This window comes from Esox lucius, chromosome 18, assembly GCF_011004845.1.
Source record: "Esox lucius isolate fEsoLuc1 chromosome 18, fEsoLuc1.pri, whole genome shotgun sequence".
Taxonomy (NCBI): domain Eukaryota; kingdom Metazoa; phylum Chordata; class Actinopteri; order Esociformes; family Esocidae; genus Esox; species Esox lucius.
In genome coordinates, this window is record NC_047586.1 from 23,275,517 (window position 1) to 23,293,705 (window position 18,189).

The 18,189-nt window shown below is 42.4% G+C and overlaps 1 protein-coding gene across 4 annotated transcripts in view; it reads left to right on the top strand.

Moving 5' to 3' along the window:
* Positions 1 to 369: 369 nt before the first annotated feature.
* afg1lb (AFG1 like ATPase b) overlaps positions 370 to 18,189 on the top strand; it is a 32,910-nt gene continuing 15,090 nt past the window's right edge. Inside the window, exons 1-6 of one of the 4 annotated variants that reach the window (XM_020056400.3) lie at positions 370 to 501; positions 1,264 to 1,565; positions 5,477 to 5,528; positions 10,522 to 10,623; positions 10,891 to 11,018; positions 14,716 to 14,815. In XM_020056400.3, coding sequence (XP_019911959.1) covers positions 399 to 501; positions 1,264 to 1,565; positions 5,477 to 5,528; positions 10,522 to 10,623; positions 10,891 to 11,018; positions 14,716 to 14,815 — 787 coding nt within the window. In that variant the 5' untranslated portion in view covers positions 370 to 398. Of the gene's footprint in view, positions 502 to 1,263; positions 1,566 to 4,321; positions 5,529 to 10,521; positions 10,624 to 10,890; positions 11,019 to 14,715; positions 14,816 to 18,189 lie in introns of those variants that run through there. The other 3 variants (XM_010882134.5, XM_010882136.4, XM_010882137.4) reach the window with 3 other exon arrangements.

Consider the following 18,189-nt stretch of genomic DNA (forward strand, 5'->3'; position numbering starts at 1 on the left):
CAGCGCATTTCAACATGATTGGTTGATGATTAGCTTTCTAAAACAGTGACTAATCACAGTTAAATTCGCTGTGTAAACGGTTGCATTTAATTCCACACAAATTCAACAAAATAGCAGCATAACAAGAAACTATAAACTTACATCTGACATTATATAAATGAAATTTAAGCCGTTTTGAATGAGGTGAGAACTCCCGCTTTGCATAATTTATAACATAAAAAAGGAAAGTGTAATAAATATATGAATTACTGCCAGATGCCTACATACTTTGTAAATACACATTTTGTTTTAATGATTTTGAGACTCTTAGCAAAAAAACGCGTTATATAAATAAACATATATAACTGTACAGGTGACCATAGCTGTTTATGAATAAAGTTTGACACTATTGAATCAAGATGGCGACGCCTTTAGCAGCAAGATGTAATGTTGTATTTACATATTTACTGAAAGTCACGTTTCAAAACAAAATTTGGCATCCCACGAGAAGCACTGCTAAAGGTTAGTTCTTCGACATTTGGTGAAAACTTTCCTTTCGATATCATTCAGACAAATGACATGGTTTTGTAAGCAAGCTTACCTGTTAGATAACATGCATAGCCATTAGCACACCTCAATCTGTCCTTTACACTGTACTTGTAAATAGCCTTTTATCAGATGGGCACACATTACAATTACCAAATTATTAAAAAAATAATGTATTCCAATAATAATTTTTTTAGCAAAGTATTGTCTTCGATAAATATACAGGAATTGTGTATTTGTAACTTGTAAATTCGTCTGAGTGATGTTGTCCGTGTAAAATGTTTTCAATATATATTTGACTAGTTTAAATACTTCAAAGACATTTAAACTTCTCCTTTGCGTGTGACTGAACGGATAGCTTCTTGTTTAAACCTGTTTTGACGTGTAGCGTTTGACCGCAGCAAGAGTTGGACTAGCTGGGCAATGCAAAAAGTCCACTCAATTGTCATTTAGCGGAGGGACAATAGCAATCGGGTTTACTGTCCTGCTCAAAGACAGAGTGATGTTTACCTTGCAGGCTAGGTTTCTTTCCAGCAACTTTGAGTTACTGATCAGATGGTGTTTGCTCTACGCTATTTTCTGGTAATGACTATGATAATACTAAGATACTTATATAGTAATAACCTAGCAAGCCAGTAACCTAAGCACACAGTACTAATGTTATATATTTTTTTCTATGTACACTATATTTATTGATTGCCTTGTACACTGTATTATGTTAACATCTTTCTATTTCAGGATACGCGACCAGCACAGGTAGTCCATCCACGTTGTCAACACCCTTGAACCCAGACGTTCCAGTCTGTACCAGAACTATTGAGCAGCACTATGACAGCCTCATACAATGCGGCTCTCTAAAGGAGGATCCTCAGCAAAGACATGCCATTCGTCAATTGGGGCAACTGCAGAAAACCTTACAAAGTTATACCAACAGCATCTACTTGGCCCCACCCAAGCCAAAAGTGAAGGAGGGAAAAGACAGTAACTCAAATAATCTGAAACTGAGCCAACCAGAGGAAGATGGTTCTCCCACAGAAGAGGTAGGGATCATTTGAGGCATTCCCAAATCTCTTCTCAGCCCCTATGACTTTTTTAAACATTTACTTTAACCCTTAACTGGTGCAACAGAATCATCCACTGAAAGATTTTGGTGATTAATTGACTAACTGAATCAGGTGTGGCAGTTTAGGGTTAAAGCTGTAGATGTCAAATTTCGGGGGGAGCTTATGGCAAGGAAAATTTACCTTAGAATCTTGCACTCCAGTCACATGATCACCCCATTGAAATTGCTAAGCTCCTCCAAAAATACTGTTCTAATAAGGTGATCTCACATTGTCTCAGACATATCACCACCAATCACAATCCCATTCTCACTTTTATTTTGTCTCCTAAACCAATGATTGGTTTGCAAGGTGGGATGTTGCAGCTAGAAAGAGGTTGTAGATAGAGGATCATGTGACCAGAGTGGCTCTAAGGAATTTAGCAGGGGCTCTTTGTCAGAGCAACTCATAGTAGTGAGTGCATACGCACGGACCCCTCTGCGAACCCACAACCCTGGCATTGCAAGCGCCATACTCTACCAAATGAGCTACACTGAGCACTAGATGTGCTAATGCAACAAATTGATGCAAGCTTTTTGAGCTGTAAAGACGCTTGGGGAAGGTGTTTGTGATGTGAGGTCCCGAGTGGCACTTGCTAAAGCAGCAGTGCAGCATCCCCCTTTATATAGGTGCCGTGACCCGTGTCCACTACTGTGCTCAGGTTTGAAGGTCAATCCTGGGCTTCCTGTTAAGTCAATATAAGTGCGGAGATGCAACACATGGATGATTCAACCTTAAATGTCCACACCCGTGCCAGGGAATTGTTTTCCTTTTTTGAGGAGCACCATTGGTGCTGATGCTTCAGGGAGGACACTGGTTTGTGAAATAGAGGTCCTAATTTTGAGCCAGGTGTGTGCCAAACCGGGGTGGGGGGTTGGAATATAGCAATGTGACGTTCTTTAAACATGCTGAAAGGTTTTTCCACTGGGTAGCAACCATGGCCAGTAAATGTTTGATGGAAGTTCCTTCCTCCATTACTTTAAATATAATGGCCGATGCTGAGTTGTCAGTGAGTAACTCGTCGTCACTCCACTCATTTCTATCACTAGCCTAAGTCGAGTATTCTCCAGTGCTGGCAAGAGCCTTGTTTTCTCCCCCTACTGTGTCCTAGTTAGCAAACAGAAGCAATTAGTCACTTGATTATAATGTTCCTGACATTTGGCTCGCTGTCAGAACATAATGGCTCTATGTGAATCGGTGAGAATGTTGATGAAACACTTTCAAGACCCAATTCAGTGTGAAGGGATTGACTGCTGTACAACTGAACGATAGTCAGTATGTACAAAACAAGCAAGCAATATGCTCTGTGTACAAATCCCTTTTGCCAGTCATAAGGCAGTGGTTGAAATCAACACGTCTGTTGACAGAGACAAACTCCCAACAGACATTTTTTTTTTTTTTTAAACCCATTGTTCCATTATTTTAAAGTAGTCTAGCTGATCCATAACGCCTTCAGCTGAACCCACAACATTAAAGTCTATTACTAGACCCAGTCATATCTAGTTGAAGGTCACCATTGTGCGTTCATTCAATAACTTGATTGTGCTGGGCAATGTTTATTAAGTGAATATTGCCTGGACTCTTAGCCAATAGAGAGATGTTCAGTGGACATTATAATGGAACAGTGCACTAACATTATGTGTGATATGCCTGCTTCAGTCTCTCTCTGTACACCAATTATCCTAATGCTGAGAGCTGGTACGATAAACCCAAAATCAACACTGATCATAATGACCACTTATTGCAAGAATTTCGCTGTCATAAGATAAGTAGCATTTTCCACGGAAATGTTTTAAATATGTTTGATGATCTGAGTAATTGTTAATTGGGCAATTGATGGGCCTAATTGTTAATAAAAGTCTAATAGCCTGCGTAAAGGGAAAAAACATTTTTTATTATTTTGTCGTGTAAGTCCTGGCAGTTTTTGAAATGTGGAATTTGGACCACATGTCTCAGCTTTGCTGTGTGTTAGTTTTGTAGGTCAGGTATACTATGGGATAGGATTGTGAGGGTCTGGCTGGCACACAGACAGAAGGGGGTAGGAGTTGTTTTGGATGGCAGGATGGAGAGACCTCCTGCTGGGGTGGCCCTGGTTCCCTCTCCATCTCTCATCGTCCCTGAGCAGTAATGAGGGGGTCCCTATTGTTTTGTACAACCCCCCCTGCTTTTTGCTTTTGATTCTGCACTGAAAATACTAGGGTGCTATTCCCCCAATACCCTGTCTCCTTTTCATCCTTGTTCCTCAGTCTGACACACACACTATGACTAGAGTTATGCAATTACATTGGTTTTAACCAGGTCATGCTGGTGTCTGCTCTTTCTGTCTGCATTCATTGCCCATTGTCCTCTGACTGGCTATGAAGAGCCTACACTTGACTTAAAATTGACCCGATTTGGCGTGTTTTTGTAGTGGCTAACAATAGCGTAGTGTTTAGAAATGAGCCACCCCCTTTCAAGTCAGACTGGGTCTCATGAATTGATCATCCCATGTACTAGGACTGGTTGATTGTACATGATGTTCTTAAGATATCTGACCGTCACAACAAATCCTCATTGAGCCCATCTCTTTTCTAATGATTGTAACGGGCGCTGGAATAATAGAATGTAAAAACAGAGTTGGTACCAAAGATTCATGACCTCTGACACTGACGTGTTGACATGTGAACCTTTTGGCCGCGGGGTTTTCTCTGCTCCAGGGCTGGCGCAGGATGAGAACAGGCCTGGTGAAAATGGGCAACTGAGCTCCGAGCGGAGGGCCATGAAGATGGTGCCAACAGACCACGGAAAGGCCTTCCTTGTACTTCTCCACTCTGCCGTAGCATCACAACATGGTCGCTGGCCACCGCCGACAATTATGTCCTGCCCGCGGTGCCAGAGAGCAGCTTGGGAAGTCAGCTAGAAGTCACACACAGTCTTTCAGCATTTCACCCCAGTGGAGGACAGGGAGGGAGAGAAGGAGGGAGGGAGAGCTAGAGGAGAGGACAAGATGAGGAGAGGAGGAACGGGACAGCGGGATGGGAGGAAAGGGAGGGGGGGGTGTTTTTATTTTCCCCTGCTAGTGAATCAGCCATTGTCCTGTGATATGAGAGTCTGGCTCTTCATGAAGGGCAGTGGACACTGACTAATGTTGCTGCTAAACTGCAGACAAACTGAAATCGTCTCCAAAAATCATTCACGGCTCATGAACAACTTTATTTATCCGAAGTAGTCTGAGAAGAACACTTCTCATTTTCCATAACAACCTAGTCAACAAGTAGCAAACTGGGACACTGTGAAGAATCAGGTTGACCTATGACTGTGAGTTTTAAATGAAATCAGGGCAATTCAGTAACGACTAAACGCCCCCGCCACACTAATGCCTCAGTGTCAGAATTAGCCAGTCCAGCCCGATGAGTTTGTAGACCTCCGCAAGACCTTAGGTGAACCTCTGCAGTTCTCCCTGTTTTTTTTCCGGACAAATCCCCCCATTGTTCAGTTGACGATGTGTTTCTTCGTGGGAACCCTGTTGTCTCGTGTTGATTAGAAGTCCTTTGTTTTGCTGTTAGGCAGTAGGCTTGCTGTCCAAGCCTTACTGTACTAGTCAGTGGCTTGGCTAACCCTGGCTGTTATTATGGATTCAAACAATAATATTGTAATGAATAGCTCAGTTAATTTATGTTACATAGGCATATACTTACAGTACAATTAGATTCTTTAAGTCATTCACTTAGTGATTTCCTGCCCTTTTTTAGATATGACCCTTCTCATAAAAATGCTCGTAGCTGTATTGTCAAGATCGTAACAAGAATACATGGAATATTTGAAATATGTTTATTGCTGACCGTTGACTGATTTTTATTTTTAATTCGTAGGAGGAGCCCCTGCTGCCCGCACCCAGAGGCTTCTATATCCATGGGGATGTAGGTAAAGATCTGTTGTTACACAAACCTCAACACATTATCTGCAGGTTCTAACACATAATCACTAACGTATAACACATCTGCAAGTTAAAACAAATATCTTAAAGTTGGAACACTGCAACTTAATACATTATCCATGTTTAAACACATATGTAGGTTAAAACACATTACCCCCATGTTTAAGATGATTAGGATTCAGTTGCGCAGTTTGACAATAAATTATGGGGTTTGGTGAAGTATTGGTGAAGTAAAATGACTTGATTTTATGCCATTGGACAGTGGGCAAGTGGACATTGTCAAAATCAAAACCTGACCCTTATATCCTGATCACAAGTCCCCCAAAACTCTGTTTTAGATGAGTCCTACCTCATGATGATTATTATACTATGTGACTCTGACTCACATTGATGCCATTTTGAAATGGATTAGTTGATTCTTTGGGCCATCGCTGTAAAACACATCCGCACATTACCTGCCAGTTAAAACACATTCACAAGTTAGAACACATCTGCCAGTTAATCAGATGTTTAGTTTGTTAGGATCCCCATTCAATATTGGACATGCAACAGTTTGTCTTCCTGGAATCCTTATAAAACACCAAACATATGACAGTTATAGACATGACAGTATACTATTGATTATATTCTATTCAATTTAAATACATAAAAAAATATAGAAATACAAGTCTGTTATTGCAAGATATGATGAAACAACTAAAATGTATTTACACACTATCCATATACAATCATATTATTACAGTTAAAATAAGTAATGCGTTATGTAGGGGTTAGGCACTGTGATACAATGTGTTTTTGCCGGACCGCGTAAGCGGAGCCAGCTAAGAAGAGCGAATGTCTCTTACTGAGTGACTGACTGACTGACTGACCTTGTAAAATAGCATAGTGGTTAGAGAAGCGGACTTGTGAACTATAGGTTCGTATCTCCTCGCAGGCGAAGCGAAGTATGCGTTATGTATTATTCCCTATAGACGAAAACTTTGCTGGCTAAAACCGTTAGTATCTATATTATAGTAAGCCTGAAATTTAACAGTGTATGGTTATATTTCTGTTTCTGGTGGATTTTCGAAGTATGCATCCTTGCATGTGTTTTGGGTCAGGATAGACAAACACATTTGCTGGCTTAACAACATAGTTACGATATCTTAAGCCTTAACTGAAACTGTATACGGTTATATTGCAACTATTTCTGGCATGGAATAGTTCATCTTCAGTCTCGCTAGTCATTGCTCAATTCTTATGATTATTCCTATGAAGTTAGTAGATACTAGTAAGCCTATTTAACACAATCCTCAATGGAGTCTGGCGACTGCTGGAACCTGTAATGGCGTGGCGTAGTGGTTAACAACAGTGTCTCTCATATGGAAGACCTACATTCAAATCTATTGAGAGCAACAACATATATTATTTCTGGTAGATTCCACGATTCTTTTGTTTTTTCACTTGATGAAAAAGTTAATCATCGCCTTTATTGATAGTTATTCTATAAATGTAATTCACGAATGAAAGAAAAAAGTATGTTGTTTTGCCATGAACAAAAAAAATACGTTCCTATGCCATGAAATTGCTTTGTCAGACTTGCTAGCAATTGCTCAATTCTTATGAATATTCCAGTAAGTTAGTAGATACTGGTAAAGGTTATTACTGGCTAATGCACTGTTAAAATGGCCAGTGGTGCTGTGTGATGGAACTACACATTTTAGAGTGGCCTTTTATTGTGGCCAGCCTAAGGCACACCTGTGCAATAATCATGCAGTCTAATCAGCATCTGTGAGGTGGATGGATTATCTCGACAAAGGAGAAGTGCTCACTAACACAGATTTACACAAATTTGTGAATAATATTGGAGAGGATTAGGCCTTTTGTGTACATAGATAGAGTCTTAGATCTTTGAGTTCAGCTCATGATAAATAGGGACAAAAACAAAAGTGTTGAGTTTATAAATTTGTTCAGTGTACATACAGCACCCGACACACCATACATTGTCACTGTACTCAGACCATTAACATTGAATATGATAGTCAGTATGATAGTCATGATAGTAGTAGTCAGTTATGCATAATGTCAGAGGAATGATCTGCCATGAGAGATTACTCAGGCAGAAAGTAAGTTTGACTGAACTAATTTAAACAATATACCAAGAAACAATAGAAAAATGATGCCCTCTCGAGATTCGAACCCAGGTCACACATCTGAAAGACTGTGTCATTAACCATTACACCACAGAGCTGTCGTTTTGTCTAATGTCAGTATAGCCTCTTGTCTCTATCCTGAAAATCCTCTTTTGCCACTGGCTGTTTTAATAGTTAATTGGGCATTCATGAATGAAATTGATACATTTAAACTGACTAACATTTCTTACTTGTACGCAGTTCTGTCAGATTTGCTTCCAGACTATGGAACCATTGGCGAACATGTCTGTATGTCAGAGACTGAACATTGTGGAGACATTGTCTGTCTCAGAGAACACGTACCGCTGTAGGAGGGGCTGTCTCCGGGAACGCGTACCGCTGTAGGAGGGTCTGTCTCTGGGAACGCGTACCGCTGTAGGAGGGTCTGTCTCCGGGAACGCGTACCGCTGTAGGAGGGTCTGTCTCCGGGAACGCGTACCGCTGTAGGAGGGTCTGTCTCAGAGAACACGTAACGCTGTAGGAGGGTCTGTCTCCGGGAACGCGTACCGCTGTAGGAGGGTCTGTCTCCGGGAACGCGTACCGCTGTAGGAGGGTCTGTCTCTGGGAACGGGTACCACTGTAGGAGGGTCTGTCTCCGGGAACGCGTACCGCTGTAGGAGGGTCTGTCTCTGGGAACGCGTACCGCTGTAGGAGGGTCTGTCTCTGGGAACGCGTACCGCTGTAGGAGGGTCTGTCTCCGGGAACGCGTACCACTGTAAGATGGTCGGCTTTCACCCAAATACAGCTTTTTTTCTATGTTGGTCGTTGCTCCACCTGACCTTGTTACTAGACCGTAATCATGACGGGACCAGAACATAAAACACTAGTACAGTTGCTCTTTGCATTAAAAACAAAGAACATCTTCTATAACAGACATACCTCCCTCCATGTTCATAGCTTTGTCAATATGACAAAATATACATTTTACCCTGTAGGAGGTCATATTTTTCAAGTTGCTCACAAACTTTATGCAGAACTCCAGTTTATGATAAGTTCTTAGGCCATATTTTGAACCAAATACAATATTTCCATTTTAGATGTGCCCAGGACCGGTTTATGGTTAATAGCCCATTATGTCACTGAGCGTAACTCCTTGTTGAGTCTCAGATAATTCCTTGGTAGCTGACATGTATAATGTGGAACCATCAGCATAAATGGTCATCTTAGCTTCATGCAAGACCCCATTTCCAAAAACGTTGGAACACTGCGTAAAATGTAAATAGAAACATAATGCAATGATGTGCAAATCATTTATACCCTATGTCCAATAGAAAATTGTACAAAGATAACATATCAAATTTAAATTTGATGCCAGCAACACGTTTCAAAAAGATGCTAAACCTGGTGGAATATCACACAACTAATTAGGTCAATTGGCAACATGTCAGTAACATGATTGGGTATTAAAAGATCATTCCAGAGAGGATGAGTCGTTCAGAAGAGAGGATGGGGTGGGGTTCGCCACTCTTTGAAAGACAGTGTGGGCTAATGGTGCAACAATTTAAGAATGACATGTAAAATTGCAAAGAATTTCAGGATCTTATCATCTACGTTACATAATAGCATTAAAATACAAATTTGGAGAAGTCTCTGTATGCAAGGCACAAGGTTAAAAACCAATATTGGATGGCTGCAATTTTCAGGAAATCACTCAGGGCTCAGGAACACTTCCAAAAACCATTGCCTTTAAACACAGTACGTCATTGCATCCACAAATGCAAGTTAAATCTCTACCATGCAAGGAAGAAACCATATAATAAGAAGATCCAGAAACATTGACATCCTCTCTGGGCCTGAGCTCATTTAAGATGGACTGAGGCAAATTGGAAAATCGTCTTGTGGTCTGACAAATCAAAATGTGAAATTATTTTTGGAAATCATGGACACCGCATCCTCTGGACTAAAGAAGAGTGGGATTATCCTACTTGTTATCAGCGCACAGTTCAAAAGCCAGCATCCGTGATGGTATGGGGGTGCATTAGAGCACATGGCATGGGTCACATTTGCGAAGGCACCATTAATGCTGAACAATATATACAGATTTAGGAGCAACATATGCTGCCATCTAGACAACGTCTTTTTCAGGGAAGGCCTTGCTTATGTCAGCAAGATGATGCCAAACTACATTCTCCATGTAATACAACAGCATGTCTCCATAGTAAGAATCTGGGTGATAAACTGGCCTGCCTGCAGTCCAGACCTGTCACCCATTGAAAACATTTGGTGCATTATGAAATACAAATATGACAAAGGAGACCCTGAACTGTTGAGCAGCTAAAATCCTATATCAAGCAAAAATGAGAATACATTTCACTTTCAAAACTACAGCAATTGGTCTCACCAGTTCCCATAAACTTACAGAATATTGTTAAAAGAGGTGATGCAACACAGTGGTAAACATGCCCCTGTCCCAACTTTTACAAAAACAATAAAATGTCTCTGTTACAACATTTGAAATGTTGTCTTTTGTACAATTTTCTAGTAAATACAGGAATAAATGATTTGCACATCATTGCATTCTGTTTTTATTTCCATTTTATGCCGTGTCACAACTTTTTTGGTAATGAAGTTGTAAGTGACCAGTGGCAAATTATTTGTGAAAACAGAAGGCTACAGATAATTACGCATTACATTTAGGTCAGTTGGTTCATACAGTATGTGAAAGCTAACACTTGGCAGCATTCACTTTAATGCTGAGTTGGCGAGCTAACTGCACGTTATCGCCATGTGTTTCAGGGCCTTTATCTAACAGTGGTAGCTACTTTATATGATCTATGTATCTCTTTCTTATCTTTTTGGGGACTTCCAGGCACAGGGAAGACCATGCTTATGGATATGTTCTTCTCTAATGTGGATAACATTCGCAAGAAAAGGGTCCATTTCAACAGCTTCACGTTGGATGTCCATCAAAGTTAGTATTGTCCTGCATGCGTTTTCAGATAATAAAATTTCCCTACGCAGCTGTTAGAAGTTTGTTTGTTTGACTTTGAGCTAGTCTTAACACCTCCCTACATTCTCTATGCTATCTTTACCTCAGTGTCTACTTGTCCTGATGCCATTCTGTAATTGTTTACCATTGTGCACATATGAAATTACTGCTGCCACTACCAAAAATACAGGTGTGCTTTTAGATGTTTGTGGGTAATGTTTGTGTAATGTGTTTTTTTTTTATATACAGGGATTCACCAGAGGAAACAAAGCACGCCTCAACGGAGGCTAGGGAAAATGTTCACCTATGACCCTATCTTGCTGGTTGCCATGGAGATCAGCAATGAAACCTGCCTCTTGTGTTTCGACGAGTTTCAGGTGTGTGTATGTGTGTGGAGGAGGAGGAGGAGGACTTGAGGTGACTCAAGCAGATGTTTTTGGACACAGAATGTACTGACAAACAGCACAACAAAAGGCGCAATACAACGAGCGGCGCTCTCTTCAACCATTGACTGCACAGACGAATAAAACCGACGGGCAAATTAGTCATCAGGGTTTTCTGTGCCTAAGAAGCATTGGGAATTCTTTCAAAAACATGAACATTGCTCTTCTAGTAATCTCTTCTAGGAGGCTACATCACCCTCAGAATGGCTCTGAGGCACATTCGTTTTCCCGTTCCTTTTTGGACTTACGGTCATGAGGGATTGACTCTCTTAAACAGGTCTGGAGCCACCTAGTGGTTTGTTTAAATGTAGCAGCACTGTACAGCCATACTTGGGCACAATCAGGCACCGAAACAGAGTTACAGTATACCATTCCACCTGGCTCTGTGTCTTCAGAACATGGTGGAACCTTCATCTCCACACATTTTCCTGGATCATATGCGCCTCCTATTATTAGCATCCAACGATTGTAAAATACTTTTATTTCCCAAACATACTAACAGTTGTGATGTTCCCTGGACGCGAATTAGACCACCACCTGCCAAAATGCAAAAACCTTGGAGTGTGAAACTTAACCGTTAACAAACTCAGCATACTGACATAATCAACCAACCAGTTGTCTCCCACATCAGTTTAGCTTCTAATGTTTCCCCTCAGGTGTTTTCCATACTTCTACATCAGGAGCCCTGCCTTGTGGTCAAATGACTAATACTTCAGTAAGACCTCAGTAATGTCTCCTAAATAGAATGCCTGGTTCACTACACTGAATCCGGCTTGAAATCGACAATGTCCCAAGATTATAAGCACTCACATTGGGTCTCTGTCGTGCAACCTAGGTGTAATTTACACTGAGAAGCGTACAACCTTGGTTCTGGGTTAGCAACAATAAGACGTGGAGATATGATTATAATTTGTCGGTACGGGGGGTCAAAGGTCACAGCAGGCAGCGGTGTCTACCACGGTTCGCTCCCAGGGTTCATCTGGCTGGGAGAAGAGCGGCTCGTTTCATCCTGCCTTTTCAGAATGTGAACTCTCTTCTCCCGCAGACCCATTGATTTGTTTTGTTTACGGTCGCCTGGCTTTGCTCGTCGACTGTTGCTACCGGCGAACTGAGACAACACACGTGTGTCGTTGTTTGTAATGCATAAACAACAGGACGGCGGGGAGGGAGGGAAGGAGCATAGAATGGAGGTGGTGGGGGGGGTTTAAGGGTCCATACCAATCAGCATCCTCCTCCACTCAGCCATGCAAATGAGGCTATGTGGGTATCAGTCGCACTCTCCTGCTTCCTTAAGTGAGTGGCGCTGGAAAGCGACTGGCGGCGGCAGCGGGTCAGATGGATCTTATCCTCTTAAATGCTAATGACATTTCTCCATTCTCTTCATTAGCACCGCGCCATTATCAGTAATTTGTAGCCCCCCCCCCCCTTTTGTCCCCCCTCCGAGTCTTTCTCTAATGAATACCCGGCATTGAGAAGGAAGCCCGAGGGCAAGCAAGGGATGGAGAGACGGGGAGGGAAAGACAGAGAGTGAGGAGAGGTGAGAGAGCGGGGAGAAAGCGCTCAAGGCTCCCATTGTCTCAGACCGTCTGTCAGTGGGATGGCCTATCTGTGAAATCCCTGGTAGGTTGAGTTGTGCTGCACTTAAAGAGGTGTAAGATCAAAAGAGGCTTAATTTGGCACTGAGTGCAACGCGGCGATAAAATGACTCCCCGCTGGAGTAATTGGATGCTCATTTGAATATCGACGGCGATTGCCCCGTTTTTTTTTTGTGTCACACAAGTGCCGTGTATTAGCCCTCTCCTTTCCTTCTCCCCTGGGAAACCTTCCTCTCTCTAGCACTCTCTCTCAGCAATCAATATCGTCCCTTGGAGTGTGCGGCGTGTTTAGGGCCCATGAATAAACAAGTACAGGTTGGATAGAAGGTCATAATTAAATGATTCTTTTGTAATGAAAATAAAAAAACAGAGGCTAGCGGAAATGAGGCCTATTCAGTGAGACGGCGAGACGGAGGCTCCTTGGCTTCATGAGGATGTGACAAACACACGCACACACACACACACTCTCACGCAAGCACGAGTGCCTTCTCTTCGCTGTGAGTAGAGTGCCTCTTGCTGCCTTGTGGCTAAACGTAGGCTTTAGCTCGGATGCTAATGGAGCTTCGGCGGAGGGCAAGAAGGGTTGATGCGCTAACGCTGAAGACCCTCCAGGCTAATAAAGCCGCCATACGTTCCGGGTCTGGCAGTCGTATGCCTTCCCCCTATCTTTGACGAGGTCCACAGCCTGACATGGCGTCGCGGAGTGGGGGACGGAAATGTGCCAACGTTTCACTGCAACGCCAAGCTAGTCAGTCAGTTGCTCGCAACGTTTGTCGACGTCCTCGTAGCGCAATCGTCGGGCGTGTTTACTGTACTGCCATGCGGTTGTCAGTTTCAGAGCTGGAAAAGGCAGCTGTTCGTCGGGCGTGTTTACTGTACTGCCATGCGGTTGTCAGTTTCAGAGCTGGAAAAGGCAGCTGTTCGTCGGGCGTGTTTACTGTACTGCCATGCGATTGTCAGTTTCAGAGCTGGAAAAGGCAGCTGTTCGTCGGGCGTGTTTACTGTACTGCCATGCGGTTGTCAGTTTCAGAGCTGGAAAAGGCAGCTGTTCGTCGGGCGTGTTTACTGTACTGCCATGCGGTTGTCAGTTTCAGAGCTGGAAAAGGCAGCTGTTCGTCGGGCGTGTTTACTGTACTGCCATGCGGTTGTCAGTTTCAGAGCTGGAAAAGGCAGCTGTTCGTCGGGCGTGTTTACTGTACTGCCATGCGGTTGTCAGTTTCAGAGCTGGAAAAGGCAGCTGTTCGTCGGGCGTGTTTACTGTACTGCCATGCGGTTGTCAGTGTCGGAGCCGGAAAAGGCAGCTGTTCCATTGTGCTTTTGGATAATGACAGTTGAGGCCTTGTGTGGGCCAGTGGACTCTCAGGGACAGTAGCCCTCTTCACAAAGTAATCTCTGTCTCTGTCTTTCACACACACACACACACAGACACACACGAATGCACGCACTTCATACACCTGTGTGCGGCCATCTGTGGAGTCGCTTTGTCTGCCATTGTGGCTCCCGTTCATATTCATTTTTTTTTTTTGTTATTCTTTCTCATTCTCTCGCTCTTGTCGGAGTTGATTAGCTCGTTGGCTTGGCTACTTGTCCTCGACAGAAAGCCGCTCTGACCATTCAAAACCAGGTGTAGGGGCGTGCATGCTTGGCCACGACCAGGGCCACAGAATTGTCATTAGCAGTTGTTAATCCTTTTTATTCCCCCTTTGTTTACGTATTCCTTGTGTTAGGATCTTTTTCTGATGTCCTTTTATCCTCTGATCTCTCTCAGTTTTTAACTTGGCGGCGTGAAGACGATTTCACATTTAGCTAATGCCTTTTGTTTATGAAGCATCATGAATAAAATTATTCGATTTGGATAAGAAATTGTGACGTGGACGAAGCCAATCTGCGCGGGAGATTATTTGCTCATTCTCAACTGACATGTGGTTACCTAAACGCACGCGCCAACGCACAATATGCTTGTTGGACACAACAAGGCACATTATATGTTTGCCTATTAAAGCAAAGTTTTTCTGGTTTTTTGTCTCTCCCCTCAGGTAACAGACGTGGCCGACGCGATGATACTGAAGCAGCTGTTCGAGACGTTGTTCAGGACCGGAGTGGTGGTGGTGGCTACGTCCAACAGGCCACCTGACGGTAAGGTCAATGTTCATCCACAGCCTGGGTCCTTGGAGACACTACAGATGCTGTGCGACTGGGGTTTCCGCTGCACCTTTTCGAGTTACATAATTCAGTCTTTACTTTTGGACAACGGTAGCGTCTCTACTTGTTTCCAGAGTTTACCTGCATTTTGGATGGCTGTCACTCGCAGACACACAATCCCACTCACACATTGTCGTCAGCTTGTGCGGCAACACAGCTCAATACACTAGGTGCCATTTTTTTATTAAGAAAAGGTCAAACCTACAGTAATTAACTCTGCATCATTGGAGACCTCCCTCTCTGATTCACGTCCTGTCCAACCTGTTTGCTTTGCGCAAAGCTCAACTTTCCTGCTGCGCCCACTCCATTGTGACGTTCGGTCACATTGTGAGGCTCTCAGTGTTCCTCTCGCATTCAGTTTCTACAAGTAAGCAGATGTGTCCAATATCAGGTGGATGGATATCATCCTCCCCACGCGGACACATTTTACAGCCTTTTAATGCAATTAAAGTCAATTGTCATGGACTGATACTGAAGAGCTGTATGGCTTTATGGTAGCCAGAGAAGGTCAAGGAGACTGTCAAAACCCGGGGTTTGTTCAGTGGTGGATCGTAGCAAAAAGGTGTGCAACTGAAATTTAAATGGCTGGGTTCCTGTGGAGGATGTTTCACCATGTTTCATTCTGTTGCAAATAGTTCTCTTCGTATTGGACGCAATTCTAATGAGGAAACTGTTGGAGATGCTTGCTCAGTGTCAATGGAGACCAGTGATCACCACACAGGGGTTTTGGGTTCCATTCCCACAGACAGACAATATCAAAATGTATCACTGGACGAGCATAGGAGCGTCTGCTAACGAAAATGTAGCTAAATGTAAATCCTCCCTTGAACTACAATATCTCTGTTACGAACTAGTCTGCTATATGCCCCTGATCAAAGAATAATGATCTGATACACTTGGCGTGAAACAAGCCATGTAAACTCTTTAATCCCTCCAGTCTTTTTGTCGGGGTTGTGATGTTCCATTTAGTGTTAAGTGAGCAAGGTGGTCTGAGAGAGCGAGAGAGCAAGAGTGGAGGGAAAGATAAAGACATGACATTGGCTCTCTTTCTCCTCGGCATCATCGATGTCTTTGCACTTGAGTGGGTTTTTGAGTTGAATGCAACCCGGGTATATCTCTCTCGCTCTCTCTAATAAACAAAGACAAGCTTGTCTGACATTTACCAGCCATTAAGAACAAAGCGTCACACCACACGCGCTTGATCGAGACGCTTGTTTTGTTTTTTAATTAGATGGCTAATGGAGCACTAAGCCTTCAGAGACAACATGAAAGAAAATCTGGATTCCTCCTGTATTGATCTTCACATAAGACGGCACTAGCTAGGCTATCATACGGAACTAAATAAGGTTATGTGTTCAATAGATGGCATATACAGCTGAAGTTTAACATCATCATACCAGATGTACTACCACACAAACTCTCCCAGCTAAGAGTGTCTATTCCCGTGTTTTATTAACATGTGAAGATTAGCACATTTTGAGACTTTCCATCATCACCAATGACTGTACCTCCCACAATGCATCTGTCAGACTATGGTTGGTCTCATCACTGACAGTGATGAATCACAATAACTTGAAAGTTAATATGATTAAAACTGTTAAAGTGGTTGTTCTTTGAGAAAATCACGTGTCCCAATCACAGAGTTTCGGTGTGACTGAAGGGACCTGCTCTGATGATACACTCCCCAGCTCTCCATCTGCTTTTTGTTTGTAATTGTGTAGCTACGAGTCCTGTTTAGGCAGAGATGGGCTGAATACATCACTCCAAGATTGAGGCACTAGATTGTGCCAGAGTCACCATGCCCACCCATTCTAGTTCAGGGAATACATTCAAACGGGATTGAATGTCTCACTCACCCAGGATCAGTGTATACAGGCTGTATGATTTCACTCACTTGTTTCAGATATTCATGTTGAACCCATAACGCCAACGGGAAATCATGCAGAAAGTTTTTTAAATGTAAACAAACAACCGAAAGTTAAAAGGGAACAGACATTGGTGACAAAGAATATAAAAAAATTAATGAAAACAGGAAAGAACCATCCCGTCAGTGATTTGCTGACACGAGACCATTTCTTTGGTCAGTCTGCCCAGAGCTTCCAAAACACCTAGAATAATCCGCAGTGTGTATCAGAAGTTCATGGAATATGTCATGGACGAAGTGGTGTGTCACAGCTGATGTCCCGGAACAGCTGGCAGCACTGAAGTAATCAAATGAGCTGAAGCTTGTTGATAAAAGAGGATACACGGGGAAGGTGCCCTAGCTCCCGCCTCTGTGTCACTGTCTCAAAATCCATTGTAGGGGGAAAATGTTACTCTATTTCAAATGATGTTGGACATTCTGTCAGCATTCCACAACTTAACCCCTCCCTGTTCTTGAAATGGTCAGAACAGCAGCATTTATTTCTTTACACATTATGCAAGGAAAGAAAAAACGGCTGAATGTTGCTCTGATTAAATGAGTTCAGTCAAAAATCGTTCAGTATGAAGATAAGCAAAACTTAGACAGATCCAGGAGAGAATGAGCCATTGATGGCTAATATGGTGAGGCGTGTGCAAAAAGCATTTGCCGTGTCTGGATATACAAAGAAAAAGGGCATGGTACTTGAGTGGGATGTCTCCATTCCTGGACTGTGTCTGGTTATATTGTCCTTTGAACATTAATTAAAAACTTCAGCAGACTTCCATTAGCTCAAAAATCTTAGTACTGGGGGCAGGTGAGCATTTGAAAATATAGTTATTGATTAGTGGCAACATTTCAACTAATCTGGGAGCAGGTCTTGCAGTGACCCAGCTAACTGTGGCCCTCATTCATGAGTCGTGCATACGATCAAATTTGATGACAAAAGCTGGTATTCATCAATATTATCATTATCCTTACGATCAAACTCACGTATGGTCGGAGACCATGTAAACCAACTTCAAAATATAAGATAATGCGTGATTGGCAATAAGACCATCATTATTACAAAAAACAACAATCGTAACCGCCTTAGTAACAACCATAATTATAATAATAGGTAAGCCTAATATAAAATAGGATGACGATAAGTGTAACACATACAATATTTAATATTGTGGTAAGTTTTTATCACTACCGTAGGCTATTATTGTATTATTTATTTCACTTTATTCTGCATTTTCTCTCTTATTTCTGTTGTTAATGCATTTGGAAGCTTTGAAAATGCCTTTGTGTGTGTAATGCGCTAGAAAAACTTGCTTTGCCTTGCTTTTCCTAATTCACTCAGGCCGTATCGACATACTTGTAGATCATAAATGTTTGTTATAATTTAAGAGCTCCAATGATG